The sequence below is a fragment of the Neofelis nebulosa genome, chromosome 4 (genome assembly GCF_028018385.1).
Source record: "Neofelis nebulosa isolate mNeoNeb1 chromosome 4, mNeoNeb1.pri, whole genome shotgun sequence".
In the NCBI taxonomy this organism is placed as follows: Eukaryota; Metazoa; Chordata; class Mammalia; order Carnivora; family Felidae; genus Neofelis; species Neofelis nebulosa.
The window spans coordinates 82,653,026-82,669,684 of record NC_080785.1 but is presented as its reverse complement, the minus strand read 5'-3'; the positions used below and the strand labels follow the sequence as shown (position 1 = coordinate 82,669,684).

General features: G+C 34.6%; 1 protein-coding gene across 8 annotated transcripts in view; it reads right to left on the bottom strand.

The window, feature by feature from the left end:
- PCLO (piccolo presynaptic cytomatrix protein) overlaps positions 1-16,659 on the bottom strand; it is a 442,587-nt gene that overhangs the window by 106,575 nt on the left and 319,353 nt on the right. For 6 of the 8 annotated variants that reach the window (XM_058725251.1, XM_058725252.1, XM_058725254.1 and 3 more), the window contains exon 10: positions 15,051-15,176. In XM_058725251.1, the coding sequence (XP_058581234.1) occupies positions 15,051-15,176 (126 nt within the window). Of the gene's footprint in view, positions 1-6,829; positions 6,918-15,050; positions 15,177-16,659 lie in introns of those variants that run through there. The other 2 variants (XR_009260516.1, XM_058725257.1) reach the window with 2 other exon arrangements.

Here is a 16,659-nt window from a genome sequence, read left to right as displayed (position 1 = left end):
AATAATTTACATTGGCTTGATGGGTGTTCAATAAATAACAGATGTCATTGGATGATAGAATTTCATTCCAAAAGTTCTCAATTACTTTTAATATGTAAAATGAAATCTCAGTAGATATATAATTTTATATAACATATTACAATAATTGATTTTTCCACTGAAAAATGAGAATTGCCTAAGAAGACAACAGTTTAACAGCAGTATTTGCCAACTGATGTAAAACAAAACTCAACTATTTTCTCTCCAGCTAACATTCATGTAGAGAAATTATTTCCCCTATTTCATAAGCAAACATGATTACAACCATAAAAAACTAATGGCAATCTATCCTAGATGAATTACAAAGGACATTCATACATACACCAGCTAATTATAAGAAGTCATTTTTTTTTTAAGTTTACTTATTTTGAGAGAGAGAGACAGCACAAGCAGGGGAGGGGCAGGGAGAGAGGGAGAGAGAGAGAATCCCAAGCAGGCTCCACAGTGTCTACACAGAGCAGACACGGGGCTTGATCTCATGAACCATGAGATAATGACCTGAGCTGAAATCAGGAGTCGGACACTTAACCGACTAAGCCACCCAGGTGCCCCTAAGAAGTCCTTTTGCTTAAAAGAAATAAAATTAGATCCATTTCACTTGTGTTAATAGCATCAATATGAGACTTTTTTTTTTTTTTAACAGTTATTTTGCCCACCTCTTCTCTTTTTTCTTCACAGCATTCCAGTAAAACAGGTAGGGTAAATGTAACTATCCTTACTTTTACAAATGCGAAACCTCAGCTTTAGAAATCGTATTTAGTGACAGTTTCAAAAGCCAGGTCTCCTGATTCGTCTTCTAAGTTCAGGAATACCTGCATCCCACATGATTCTTTGCTATTTAAGATACATAGAACCTAATAATGAAACCCTAAAAGTGTAAAATCAATATAAGTAAATGTATTTAATTATGATAAAACTCATCACATCAAGTTGACAGATATTTAGTGTGTGTCACAGAGGGGAGTAGATTCTGGGTCACCAATGTCAATCACTTACGATTTTTGACATGGTATCTCCCAGGGAGGAGCAGGACCATCACGGAAAGTAGACAAAACTCTGGCTCCAGGATTAGAGAACTCCAGTGGGGCTGGTGGGTGGGGAGCTGAGAGATGTGAGTTAAGGATGGACCAGCATGAGTTCCAATAGGTTGGGGTATGTTACCACAGGCCTGGTAGGTCACAGTGAACTTGGACTCAATGCGTTTGATAATGTAAGACATAAGAGGAAAGGCTTCAATAATAAAATTTGGAGAGGGTCTACGCCTTCCTTCCCCTGTGGCCCTCCCACTTTGGCAGGCTAGAGTCAGTCTATTTCATGTTTTACTCTGTAGGACTGTTATGTAGGGATTTACGTTTTAAAAATATGGTGGAGTGACTTCTGGCTAACTAAATCTGAATACTATGTATACACATGAATGAACATATTGAGGTCATTTTCACTGAGCTGAAATTTAACACACATGTTGTACTGTGTGTGTGTGTATACAGATATATGCACAGTGTAATATAATAATTTATCATTATGTCCCCATTCCCACCTTGTTCTAACAGCCGCATCTCATACCTGGATTATTTCTTCAGTTTCCTAACTAAACTCCTTTTCTTTCTGACCTTCACCCCTTCAAATAATTCTAGTTACGGCACTCAGAGTGTTCCTATTTAAATGTCATTTAGGGTATTAAGGAGGGCACTTGGGTTGAGCACTGGGTGTTATATGTAAGTGATGAATCACTAAATTCTATTCCTGCAAACAGTATTACACTATGTCAATTAACTAGAATTTAAATAAAAATTTGAGGAAAAAACAGTAAATGATGTGAATAAAAATGTCATTCAGCCTGTGTGTCAGCCTAGTGGCTTCTCATCCCACACAAGGAGAAGCTGAAGTCCTAGGGGCACTTCGGTAGCTCAGTTAAGCATCTGACTCTTGGTTTCACCTCAGGTCATGATCTCATGGTTTGTGATATCCCCGTGTTGTGAGCCCCGTGTTGGTTTGTGAACCCCATGTTGGGCTCTGTGTTGACAGCATGGAGCCTGCTTGGGATTCTCTCTCTCTCTCTCTCTCTCTCTCTCTCTCTCTCTCTCTTCCCCTGCTTGCACGCTCTTGTACTCTCTCTCTCTCTCTCTCAAAATAAATAAATAAACATAAAAAAAAAGCTGAAGTCCTTACAGTGGCCCACAAGATTCTATCTCCTTGACTACTTTGACCAAAACGTCCACCGTCCGCCCTCACATGCCCACTAGCTGCAGCTACACTGGCCTCCTTGCAATCTTACTGTTCCTGGCACACACCAGGTATGGTCTTGCTCTGGGCCTTTGCCCTTTTCATTTGTCTCCTGTAATGTCAGTAACTTCTGGCTCACTCTTTCCTCTCCTTGGGGACTTCACTCAGTTTTGGCCTGCTTGGTAAGGTCATTTGTGATCATCCCCTCTAAATTTGCAACCCGATTGTCTGACAAGCTGGATCTATGCTCCTTATTATATTTCTTTCCTCAGCACATATTACCATTCAATATAGAGTACTTAAAAAAAAAATGCTCTTTTCTGTCTCAGCTACTAAAATGTACAGTTCATGCTTTCCTCATTAATGTCCCCACAGGGTCATCAGAGATTGCTCTACGCAGCATGTACTAAAAAAAAAAAAAAAAAATTATAGAAATAATTGGATCGATCATTGATCTCAGCAGACTCAAGGGCCATAATGACAGGGAGAAGAATCCAGGAAAGAGTAGAAAGTAAAAGAAAACAAAAGTAGCCTAAGAGAAAATAAGAGAAATCTTATTTTCTTCCAATGCTCAGTGGAACTTACTCTACATATGAAAAGGCTTTCATCTGAATTTGTGCTAACACAAAAGCCTGCAATCCCACAGAAGGTTCTTTCTGATTCGGCACTCATTACTCTATTGGGAACACAGTAGAATACCCTAACTATGTTGAACTATTTTAAAAATTAACAAATGGAATAAATGAAAGACTGTAAAGATCTGTTTTAGTTCCTAAACAGTTCCTTGCCCTGGAGAGTTTATAATCTGCCCTTAGAAATTACCGCAAGGTTACCTGGGGTTCTTTGGGATGGGAAGAGCCATATCTGTAAGCTCCACTTAGTATTTTACTGGTTCTAATGATTGCAGAATCAACTATCGTATTCTGAATTTCTAGCTTTCTCTTATTAAAATGAAAATAAAACATACAGTTCCTCCCCCTCCCCCCCCCCCAAAAAAAGCCATTAAAGAAATATATTGTTTTTCCTTAAAGGTATTTTTTCTTAGTTCTTTGGATTTATTTTACATTTTTATTCATTGACACCCTGATCAAACGCTACCTTCACAGTGAGTACCTTCCATCCACTGCCTCTCTAGATGGTAGGCACCTTGAAAGCAGGGGAGCATTATATCACTTTGCATCATTCTAGGATAAACCCATAGAGAGTAGTCACTGAATACATGTGGCAACCCATTTGAATCCTTCATTATTGCTGGCATTCCTAAGAACATCACCACCACTCCTTCACAACCTCTTCTCTCTGAACTCCCTGTTTATTACGTCCATCTAAATTTTAAGTATATTAAGAGTGCACCCCAACAGAGTCTTACAATTCTGCAGTATGCACCTCAATGTTCTTCCCGTTCAGAAACAGCGCATGTGGGAATGAATTTAGGCTTTGCACGGCCTGAAGCTTATGCAATTTTAAGGAAAAATATAAGATTATGAATACAAAATTTGGCACAAATGAATTTTTATGAAAAGGACAAAAGAAACCACAACAAATGACAAATGCTGAAAAGGTGACAAAGGCAGCAAACATTACACATTCCTTAGAATTTCCCGGAGCTTTGGCGGGGGCTCATACAAGTGAGAGAGGAGCCCTGAGATGGTCCTTTCGTTAAAGTGCCATAATTTATTCATTCTGATCTCATTTCTTTTCTCATCCCATGTAATCACCCTCACAGTCTTTTTTTTTTTTTTAAATAGAAAATGTTATTTACTCATAAGTTACTTTAAACAGTTATCAACTCACGGAAATTATGTTTCATCTCTATCCCCAAATACTTCCGAACTACTAACATTCTTATGAAACAAATCTCAGCAGTTCTATTATTTCATACACAAATATGTCAATATGTATTTCTAATAGATAAGGACTCCTTATTTTAAAAAGGAATCACATTATTTTATATATTACAACTGCTTCATATTCAAATACTCATTGTCCCATTTCCAAAAATATCTAAGAATTTTTTTAAGATCAGCTTTACCAAGATATAGCATACATGTAATAAAAACAGCCTATTTATATGTACAGTGAAATGATAGCAAATATATACAACTGTATAAACCACAACCAGAATCAAGATAGAGAATACTTTCTTCATGCCTTGAGTTCCCACTGACTCTTTCCCACTTTTCTCTTCTACTCAACCTCAGCTCCAGGAAACCACCTGTCTGCTTTCTGTCATAATCAGTTATTGTTTTCTGTTTGGTTTTTGCTTTTATCTTTAATAGTTCCTTGCTTTCAGTTATTTTAGCTTAATTTTCTCTTCTGTCTCTCGTGCCTTTGGATCCTTTTTTCCAAATATAAGTACTTAATACTATCAACATGCCTCTAAGCTCTACCTTAGTTGCAGCCCATAAATTTTGGTACTTTGCTTTTTAATTTGTATTTTGTTCAAAATATTTTCTAATTTCCCCTTAATTTTTTTTTTCTTTAGCCCATAATTCTAGTGTTTGAATTTTCATTTTATCTAACATACTCAGCTTATCATGGCTCATGTACTGCTTCACCTCCGCCTCCCAAACCTAAAATTGAACCATGTTTCATCCCAAGGTTCATCCTCTCCCCCACATCTCTTCAACAAGTAAGTGTCTCTGAAGTATGCATTATAGAAAGGTCTAATGGAGGATCCCATACATTTAATGCTCAAGGTCCGGTAAGCTTTTGTGATTTGTCAAAAGTCTCACACAAAAGGAGTTGATGAGAAAGATTAGTCCAGACACTGAGAGCCAGACATCGGACACCACAGTTCTGGTCACTAACAAGATGTGTTTGCAGTGACTAATAGACCATGAAAGTTACATGAACATATATTCATTGTATGTGCACCCATAAATTTTAATCAGATGTGAGGTTTACTGATTAACATACTGTTGATAAGAAGAAAAAATGAGAAGACTTTTAAAAGATTAGCCAATGGTTTTACAGTTAGGAGGTAGTACAGGTATTTTGTTTTTTAAGTTTATTTATTTATTCAGAGAGACAGAGAGACAGAGAGAGAGAGAGAGAGAGAGAGAGAGAGAGAGAGAGAAAGAGAGAGAGAGAAAGAGAGAATGAGAATCCCAACCAGGCTCTGCACTGGCAGCACAGAGCCTGATGTGGGGCTTGAACTCATGAACCAGGATGATCATGACCTGATCTGAAATCAAGACAGACTGGTCACCCAGGCACCCAAGGAGATAATACATTTAAATGAAAAATGGCTTACTTACTTCAGGCATTAAGGTTTTTTGTTTTTGAAATTTATTCAAGCCTGATAACTAAAACTAAAATAACTTTCCATTATCGCAGAGGGCTCTAACAGTTCGATATTCCCTTATAGGAAGTCTGAACTTTGTAAGATTAACAAAGCATATAAAAAATAAACATAAGTAACTGTCACTCACTGTTAACTCTGTGAGACAGGTCTTGCAATCTCTCAATTGTACAGATGAGATAAAAGGAAACTTAGAGAACACGAGTAACTGGACTAAAGTGATGAAGATGGCTTGGGTCAGAGTTTTGTGACCGAAGTTTGATGCTCTGTTAATTAGAAATATTCTGCATCCCTGCAGCTCCGAGATCAGAACTGACTATGGTCAATTATTTAAGTATGTCCACATATGGGGGACACAGAATTCAAGCTTAATATTGCAAATATTTTTCTTACCATCAAAGATCTCCAAAGTGAAAGTAAACGTGATTATATTCACCACTCATGAAAAACACTGTATTTCTGGTACATTGTTTCTAAGTCTGACTATTATTATCTCAGTTTCCCTACTGAGAACATCAAGAAACTAAAAGTTAAACAACATATCCAGACAATATGTACAACAGCTGAACTTAAATACTGATCTGTCTGACTGTAAAAACACTCTCCGAATATATGGGATGTGCTAAAGCACTGGCTGACTGAAGGTCTGGCATGAATATTAAAGATGGTTCAATATCCTTGCTTCCAAAAAAACCACTCCAATTCACACACCCACTAAAATGTAGCCTGTTATGGCATATTGACCAGACTAATCCGAAATTTAAGAATAGAAACAATTGTTCATCAAGAAGCAGTATCACTTGAACTTATATAAATATTTCAAGGTATGCTACCTTTGTTAATAAAAGTAATCAAATTAGAATATGGATTATTAGTTACACTTAACAAAAAATGTACAAGACAGGGCAATCATTTAGTTTTCTTGATATTTCTACCAGAAACAGTATGACTCAAACATAATCTCCTCTGATTAATTTCAAAATAAATGGATAAAAAAGAGAAATATATTTCTTTGTCCTGGCAACATAGCTAATCTCTGATATCCTGACAAGGTAAGTATGATGTCACTGAACCCTGAAAATAATATATTACAACCTACCAGCCCAGGTACCTGGAATTTATATTTTTCTTTCCATAAGACAGATTCCTAAATATTTGTTAGAAAATCTTTGTATTAACATGAAATGTGATCTTGTGTCACGTGTACCTGGCACACCAGCTTAAGGAATTTTGAGAAATCTCATGCTAATGACCAATCCGTACCTGGTATCCCCCTGGAACAAGAACAAGGAAGCTGACTCATCTGTGTGGTGTGTTTCTTGATCTCCAACCTTGATCACTGCCATGCCATCTGTAACATATGCCAAAAAAGCATAAGCAGAAATAAAGACTTTCTTGCCTAGGAGCATTCTCCCTTAAGTTACACAGGAGTGTCTCTTCTAACAATACTACTGGAATGTGTCTTCTACCATAGACTTCTTTATAACAGGGATTTCCAGGGGCCAACTGCTAACAAAACCACCATTCCAGAAACAGCTGGCCTCACCTTCGTTCCAATCACTGATTGTCAGCCATTAATCCGACAGCATTTTCTTGCCAGAAACCCTGTCAATTCATCTCTACAAAGAGCTAGCTAGCCGGATCGATGTCACCTACAATTGAGACAACTAGAAACCGAGAATTTCCATGAATTAGAATTTATGCCACAGGCATACTTCTCACAGAATGACGCGGATAAACAAAATTGAACTCATTCTTTACAGGTGCAATGGCCTGGGAGAAGCTAACTTTTCATACAGCCCTTGCTCAATTTAAAAGCAAACAGCGGATATTATTGGTTTTAAACTTTTACTCTCCTATTCCAGGACCCTGCTGATTCATTAAGAGTTTCATGAAGCTACATTAGGGTCTTAACATTATATTCTTATCTTGGCTCCAAAGAGCTTTCCAAAAATCTTCCAAACAAATTTGATTTAATTATCAATAATAATAATAATAATACAGATACAAGTTATCTTTAAAACCAAATGACCGTGTTTGGTTCTTTGGCTAAAAGATGCTTACTTCTTATGGATTTCTTGTTCTCTTATGGAAATTGTTGAAATTTTAAAAGTATCATGCCAGTAATCTATTTCACAATTACGATATAGAATACCAAGAAAAAAAGAAATGAGTTTAAGAAGTTCAGTGATTAAATGAACCTCAGAAGCAGTGATATGCACATAAAGGATTACATTTGGCCCATTATATTTCCTAAACAAAATTTTGTTTTATTTATACTTTTTACACTGCCTTTTCTGAGTATATAATACTATTTTAAGTTGAGTAAAATGATACAAAAGTTTTAATGTTTAACAATTATGTGTTAATTTTTTTTTTTTTTTACTGTCCTAACTTACTTTATTGTATTGATTCAGAGTACAATGATTAAATCTCTAGGTGGAACAAGGGTCCAGTATTGTGAATGCATTTACGACTCAAAGAGACATGACTCAATATAAAAAGATACATTTTTTTCTAAATTAATCTATCCCTTCAATACAATCACTATCAAATTTCAACAGAGATTTTCCTGAAAATTGACAAGCAGAATCTGGAAAATATATGCAAGATCACAGGTCAAGAATTGTCCCAAGAGTATTTGAAGAGTAGCAATATGGTATGTTCACCTGCCATGTGTCAGGACTAAAACAAAGAAATCATAATTAAAACAAAATGTGACACTTATGTTGGGATAGACAATAGACCAGTAGACTAGAACAGAGAGGTCATAAAAGACCCATATATGTGTAAAAAAAATCTATTTCTGACAAGTGGAGCATTAGAGATCAGTGGGAGTAACAATATAACATTCAATATATGGTGTACAGACAACTGATTATCCATGCTGAAGAAGAAAAAAACTTAAAGTTTCTACTCAGACCACAGACAGATTAAATTCTATTTCTGTAAGGACATTATGTGAAAAGTAAGATTGTACAATTTTTAGAAGAAAATATAGAGCAATATTCTGAAAACTTCTGGACAACGACAATTTCCAAAACAATACAGAACACTTAGAAAATTTAAGAGAAACAAAATGATAAATGAACTTGACCATATTAAAATTTAAACCTCTGTAAAAACAAACAGACAAACTAAAAAGCATACCACATACTGGGAGAAGAAGATATCTATAGCCTACTTACTTGACAGAGGATTATATCCAGAATATATACAGTTTCCCTAAAATTCAATTTGAAATACACTAACTAATACAATTAAAGAATAAACAAAAGAACGGCAAATCACAGATGAGAAAAACCCAAGAGCCAACAAAATTAATAAAATATTATCGTATTCCACATTCCTGGAGGGAAGGTAAACAAAAGCAATAGATATCAACCCACATTACATTTGAAAAAGAAAATGTAGAGGAAGAGGACGAAAGATGTAGAGTAACAAAAGTAGTAATTGACTACGGACAAGTGTAAAAACAATATAACACTTTGGACAGCGATTTGGAAAAATCTACTATTGTTGAAAAAACCATACAACATTCCTCCTACATTATTTAGCACGATAGTCATTATAGCCTGAAATTTAACTTGTCCAAGAAACTCCTGTACATGTGCATAAGGAGACTACTTTAACAAACTAAATTATAGCATTGTTTGAAATACTAAAAAAAAAAAACAACAACAAAAAAAACAAACCCTCACAAATAACTTAAATAACCAGGGAATGTTTAAATTTAAAGTGCCATTGAAATGTACAATACTAGAATTCTGCCCTGTAGTTACAATAAACGAAATAGAGCCACATGTATCACTTCGGATAAATTGTATAAACTGGATGTGACTCAGAGAGGCTGCAAAAATACATTAAGATGTCATTTACATAAAATTTCATAAACAAGCAAACAAATTCTTCTTTGGTTTATGAATACATACATAAAACTGGGAAGAACAGCAAGGGAAAGAGTAACCTCAGATTAGGTGAAGTCGGGAGAAGGGAAGTGACTACAGGAGGCTTTAATTGATTTATATGTCTCCCTTCCCCAGAAAAATATGAAACAAATGTGGCAAAATAGTGATGTAAAAACGTATGGTGGGTACAGGGCTGTTTGTCATATTATTCTCTACAGTTTTGTGGTACACTCTGACATTTGCAACCAAAATGACAAGTCAGCGCCAGATAAGTGGTAAGTTGCATACATCAGGCCATAAAATGCTTCTAAACTCCCCCCAGCTCCATTCCCAGAAGGGAAGGTAAAAGAGAAGGTGTGGGATGTTGAACTGGGTGTCTCAACAGACGGAGGAGGTGAAAACGTGAATAAAGCGGTGTCACTCTTAGGTAATTTTCCTGATGGGGGAGGAGGCTCAGGCTGAGAAAACTCAGGTCCACTTTTAATGAATCAGTACCCATCAAACCCTGACTTCTTGTGGTTACTATGGAATGGAGACATTCAACCAGTGAGTCGTTTTAGTCAAATTCACAAGATTGAGAGCAAAACACCCTCACCGTTTAAGTGCAAATTAATCAGACACAGATGTGTCAGGCAGCAAACAGTTCAACAGAACACTTGCTATATTTTAACTTCGAATTTAAAACTCGTTTGTTGTGTGCCCTTCGCCCTCTTTCAACCATAAAGCAAATGATGATTTGGGGCTAGAGTAGAACTGGCAGAGGAAAATTTTTTCCTCACACTGTGTCACAGCACAGAAGAATGGTGCTGCATTTTCCAGAGATGAGGGTTTTTCTTCTATATCAGTAACCACACGATACCCCACTCCAGAGATCTTAATTTAAATTCAAACCAAAGAAAAACTAAAACAAACAAAAACCCCAAAAAACATCTAGAGTAAATTTATGTTAATTTATGAGTAGTTAAGCTCAAAGTTGTAAGGACGTGTGCCCAGAGGAAATGGTTTTTATTTTGTCATTTTTTTTCCTGGAAAGGTAATCAAAAGTTATATTACCAAATATGGATGCTGTCTTAAATGTACACGGTTCTTTACATAATATTGTTTGCTTCACAAAACCCTGTGAAGAGAAACTTCTTAATTAGTATATAACACCTGTAATCAAAAATTAATTCTTTAACACTAATTTCTATATATATTATTTGAAATCTTGTTTTATTTGACACTGTACTGGGCACCAAATATGGAGAAAAAACCCTCGGTGTTAAGGGTCACGATTTTAGATCCATGCACAACTGATATGTGCACAAATGGCTGGGACACAGAAACTGACCCAAGTCTGTATCAGATTAAACAAAACAAAACAAAACAAAACAAAACAAAACAAAATCTTTGCTTGTCGTGAAATATGGATAATTGTATTACAGACTCCCCAGATTTGGAGATGGTTGGAACTTTGATCTGAAAACAATATGTAAAGAGTTATTCATTAATTTTATTTTTTTAATGTTTATTTTTGAGAGCATGAGAGAGAAGGGCGGGGAGGGGCAGAGAGCGAGAGGGAGACACAGAATCTGAAGCAGGCTCTGGGCTGAGAGATGCAGGGCTCCAACTCACAAACTGTGAGATCGTGAAGTGAGGTGAGGTTGGATGCCTAACCAAATGAGCCATCTAGGCACCCCTATAAAGAATTATTTTTAGAGAAACTTTTATTTTTAAAGCATGTCACGAATTCAAAACTTCCTAAAATTGTAATCACACTGAACAGGTTTCACTAGGTAATATAGAGAAAAGAAAATTTATCACAGAAGACGCATCTAGTTTTTTGAGGCCATTAGTTAAGGTGCTGATTATATTGAACCTAGTATTGATACTGTACTATAAATAAGGTTTATAATTGTTCCTTTAAAAATAAACATTTAAAATGGAAGTGGCAAATTTAAATACACAAAATCCATATATTCAAGTGTGTTTTTAGATGCTCAAATTAGTCCAAAGAGAAATAACAACATCAAAGGAGAAAATGATAGACAAAATTATACACCACTTAAAGTCCCAATATTGATGATCAATACACAGCCCCAACAGTGTTGATCTAAAATTGTTTAAAATTTTAATCCTAAAGCAAATAGTGACAAATAGCAGTTCAGAAAATCAGATTTGTAGTTTAATTCCCCAGATGTTTTGTCTTTTTTTTTTTAATGGAAAACTGACTTTAAGCATTAAAATGAAGAATAATAGGTAGCCAAAGATCATTCTTTGTCCAATATCTGTTTAAGAATGCTTACTAATGTTGCCGAAAAATAAATTGTATGGTTTTGGAAGATTAGGATCCCTCAAATATCTGACTGTGCAAGTTCTTTCAGGAAATCACTACAGATTTTTGTAAAACCAGAAGATTGGCTCAGGAAATTTTGACTAATGCAACGTTCTCTAACTGCTTTTTTTAACTGCAGAGGATGGCACAAGCCTATATTATGAGTGTATAAAAATGAATTTTTTGAGAATAGCCTAATGATTGGGCAATAGTAATTATTGCCAAGTATCAGCATTCTGAAACACAACTCTTTCCTACATTATGTAACAAGATAGACAACCTAGTTCGGAAAGATTTTTCAAAAAACACTGAATAAAAATCTCCTTTTAACAAGTAACCAGCTCAGTGGACTCAGGAAGTAGTGGGGCCTTCTCCCCTCCATTTAATGTTAGTTACATAAGTCAGTACTTTCTTTCTGAACAGCATCAGAAAACCTACATGATTGGTCAGTGTGTTTTAAATGCACAAATCCTGACGATAAAAAGCTAGAGGAAACCTGAAAATACTCTTGCTCTTCCAAAAGTCAACACAGTCAGAATCCATGCCTCTGAGTGCTGCAAGAGTATAAGTATGTAAGACCCTGATGAGACTGAAAAGCCTACCATAAGACAAATAACCAAACTTAGGAAAAACCGTAGGGTCAACCTCTTTTTTAACAATAGCGCATTCGTGTGGAGTGGGAAAAAAATGCAGTCTAAGAATTCTATGGTCAACCAACTGTCATTCACGTATGTTTTAAATCAAGCATGAGGCAATTTTACATCATAAAGGCTCAGGGTATATAGTTTTGTATTCAGAAATGCAGAAAGATACACCGGGAAGACATCAAATCAATTCCTAAGTCTACCTGAAATTCGTTCCACAGATGGAGAAGTACAATTAAATGCATACAACTACATATTTTATCTATCTGTTCGTATACATTTTTTTCCTTAGAAAAGAAAAGAATTTCAAAGTATGGAGAATTAACTGTTGTTATTGCCTTCAATAAATAAAATTTTATGATGTCATAAAAAATTTTAAATATTAAAAAATCCACAAGACTTCAGTGATCTACACTCGGTATTCCTGTAGTTACATCAGACATAAAAATCAGAGTTGTGTCTTAACCAATATACTGCTCTGAAACTGTATGATAATCTATTAGAGATTGAAGATGAGGGTTCTAAGAATGCCATGTATGAATAAAACACATAGTTACAGACAAAACAAAAATTATGTAAATATAAATACATATAGATATATATCCAGAAAATATATTGGTCAAACAATATTGTCCTTGTGTATTCCCATTTGGACTGATGACCTTCTAGTCAGTTCATCTTTGGACATGAAAGGACATATTTGGACATTAGGTTCACTTCAATTTTCTCTCTTGACTTAGTCTATATTATATCTATATATATTTTTTTAATTTAAGTGTATGAACTTAAAAATGGCCACATAGACTACCAAGTACAAAAAGTATCATTTCATCACAAAACACTTCATTTAAGACATCTTCCAAAACCACCCTGATTTGTAGTATTTGTCAATTTCCATGGTGTAATTACAGACAAAAGTATGAAAATTTATCTGTATTCAGGTATCTTTGCATAACTATAAAACAAACAGTTGCTGCAATTTTTATTTTAGAATAAAAACAGCATACACCTTTCCTTCTGGAGTATGCTGCATAAAAGTGGCATATCACTTCCATCGTTAAAAATGGTGTCAATGAAAAAAAATGGTCTCATTTTCTATAGCTTAAGTAGACTGCAACATCAAAGAGTAGCATCAGGCAGGATAAGATTATAGTCATAGAAATTTTGTACAGACTCAGTAGTTTGCTCATAATTATTATATCTTGATTGACACAGTTTTTACTTTCTTTTAGCTTTCTGGCTAATTCTCCTACCTTTCTCTGTGTTATGCAGCACACTGGAATATTTTTAAAAATATGCTTTCAGTTACATATTAGGTGATGACCTGGTAATCTGGCATTCTGAAAACCGACAAGCAGATAAACAAAACAAACAGGCCTAATTTATCACATTGATCTGTTTCCACTTTGTAAATCCTCCCACCAAGACCAGTTCAAGCCATCAATGTGACGTCACTAAATGTGAAGTTAGGAAGAGCGTATCTTAGAGACTTGGTATCAACTGGCTCCAGTAAGAACACTGTGATGAGTAAATAATACCTCAAGTTTGTGTTTATTCTAATAGTCTACCAAAATATCCATGGACATTTTTGGGAGGTTCCAATACATTGAAGAAAATAATAGTGAATCATTTTAGCATAATGAGAATTTTAAATAACAAACAACATTTTATAAAACTATGAAATGAGAAAAAAACACTTTCCAAATAAGTATTTTATTTAGAATGAAATAAAGTGATAGGTTGAGGCTGTTTTATGATAAAAAAATATCCATTATAAACAATATCACTGAAAGCTTATAAACCATATGTTAGAGTTTGGAAACAACCCAATCAACTAAAAAACAAGTGAAAATAATCACTTTGTGTTTTGAGAACTGAACATTTTATGACATGTGAAAGAAATTGATAAAGTACATGTTTTATGGACCTTTAGATACATCTGTAAAGTTCTTTTTTTTTAAATGCTTTTGATGTGATAAGGTGTATAGTACCCAAAAGTAGACAGTAACCTAGCACAGGAGTTGGTAAATTTTTTTCTGTTAAGAGCCATAGAGTATAAATTTTAGTTTTTGTAGACCATTTCATCTTGTCATGAATGCAGTTCTGTTTGTAGTGGGAAAATGCCCATATCCAACATGTAAATTCATGATCCTGGCTGTGTTCCAACACTGTTTTATAGAAACAAACAGCAGATAGATTTGGCCTGGGGGATGTTCACAGTTTGCTGACCCAACTTTAGGGTGTACTGAATCATGTGGTATTTTTACAGTTATGATTTCAATATAATTTTCTTAGTATTTATAAAAAAATTAATCTCAATAACCAAAGTGGTTTTAATAATATTGCCCAAGTCAGTAAACAATATTGACTAATTAGTGTTTCTTAAGTAAGATATTCACAGAGCAAACCCAACTGCCAAAAGGACAATGCAATTGAAAATAAAGTGAATATAGTTGTGAACACATTTTCTTTTATATTACGATACCAAAATTTCATAATTAACCATAAGGAGAGAGGGTTACCTACGTGGTAAATAAAGAGAAAATTTGCATATTAAATTAAAATATGTTTAATATAAGTATGTTCATTTTAATCAACAATGAAATCCTTATTCTTACCTTCCATAAGTTTTCCTGTCTGTTCTGCACTTCCTCCAGGAAGAATTTTGGCAATATAGGCTCCAATTTCTCCATTATGTCCAGGGATTTCTTTACCACCCACAATTCTAATTCCTAATCCATTACCTGTATTGAAAAAATAGCAAATTATTAGTAACATTTTAAAGGAACAACAGTTATCATGAGTTATAAGGTGCACATGACGTGAGCTCTGGTGCCCAGAAGCTATCTACAACATGAATATTGGGACTGGACACCAATAACAAAAGGATATTATTCTGAATTCAATAATAGAAGATATGAAATAGGACATTCTGAGATTTTTGTAGGATCTACAATGAATCCCCTGATATTAAAAAATAATTTTTGGAATTCAATGATATCACCACGATATAATACAGATTATCTTTGTCCACTTTTGGCCAGACACTTTGTAAACATACTGTATAAAGATGTTCTCAGTATAAGAAACACCAGAGTGTATAATTCACTTATGAAATTGAGGAGCATTTCATGTAAAAGACAGTAATAGCTATCATAAATTGAGAAGACACAATTTAAACATACAAATGATTGCAACTGATAAGATGAAAATACAATCATAATTTATGAATTACTATTCATTTTTTAGCCTTAACTCATCAACTAACATTGTGCATTATTAACATGACATTTTTTGTGAGGCAAAATAAAATTCTTGACTGATGAACAACTTAGTAAACTTTATTTCATAGAATAGATTTTTCTGTAATTAGCTATATGGATAAAAAGATGGAGAATGATTATTGTGTGAAAATTGAGTGTGATATAAATGAACTGTTGATGTTTTAAGTTTATATTTTCTTTATAATCAGCTAAAAATTAGCAAGCGTATATATACAGCACCAGAAATATTTTTATTACAAATGTCAAGGATATTTTAAAAGTACTAAAAGAAAGCAGAATTCTTCTTAAATCAAGACACAATTAACTATTTCTTTAGATTAAAATTATTTCTATTCAGTGATTGAAGGCCCGTTTTCAACTCTTTCAAAAATCTCTAAATTTTAAAAGACAGCTTTCTTACAGATCCTGTTCCCTTCCCACTTTACTCTTCAAAAACAATCCCTGGAGTCAACATCAACACAGTACAAACATTCAACAAGCAAGTAACACGGGATTATGGAACCCTTCTGCCATTTATCCAGGTAAGGATATATTTTGGTAAAACATCATTTCCAGGTTATAAGGTAATTCCAAATGAACTTCCTCTCTCCTTTCCTTCCTCCCTTCCTTCCTTGTTTTTACCCTCTTTTCTCCCTCTCTTTCCCTCCTACTTGCCTCCCTCTTTCTACCTTTTTTTTTTTTTTTTTTACCAGGGTAAGTGTTCTGAAGATTGAGCCTCAAAATAAAAAGAAAAACAAAAAAAAAAACCCAAAACCTAAGCAAATCAACTGTATGCATCTAACTTTCCTGCTGTTGTCAATGGGTCATAGTTAAATAAGATACTAGCTTTCTCTGGCCTTACTTATGAAGCTTTTCTGTCACCAGTATCTTGGTCCATTGCTACCCCTGTGAGTAGAGATTAATTTATGATACACATTGAATATAGCTGTGTGAGTACAGAACA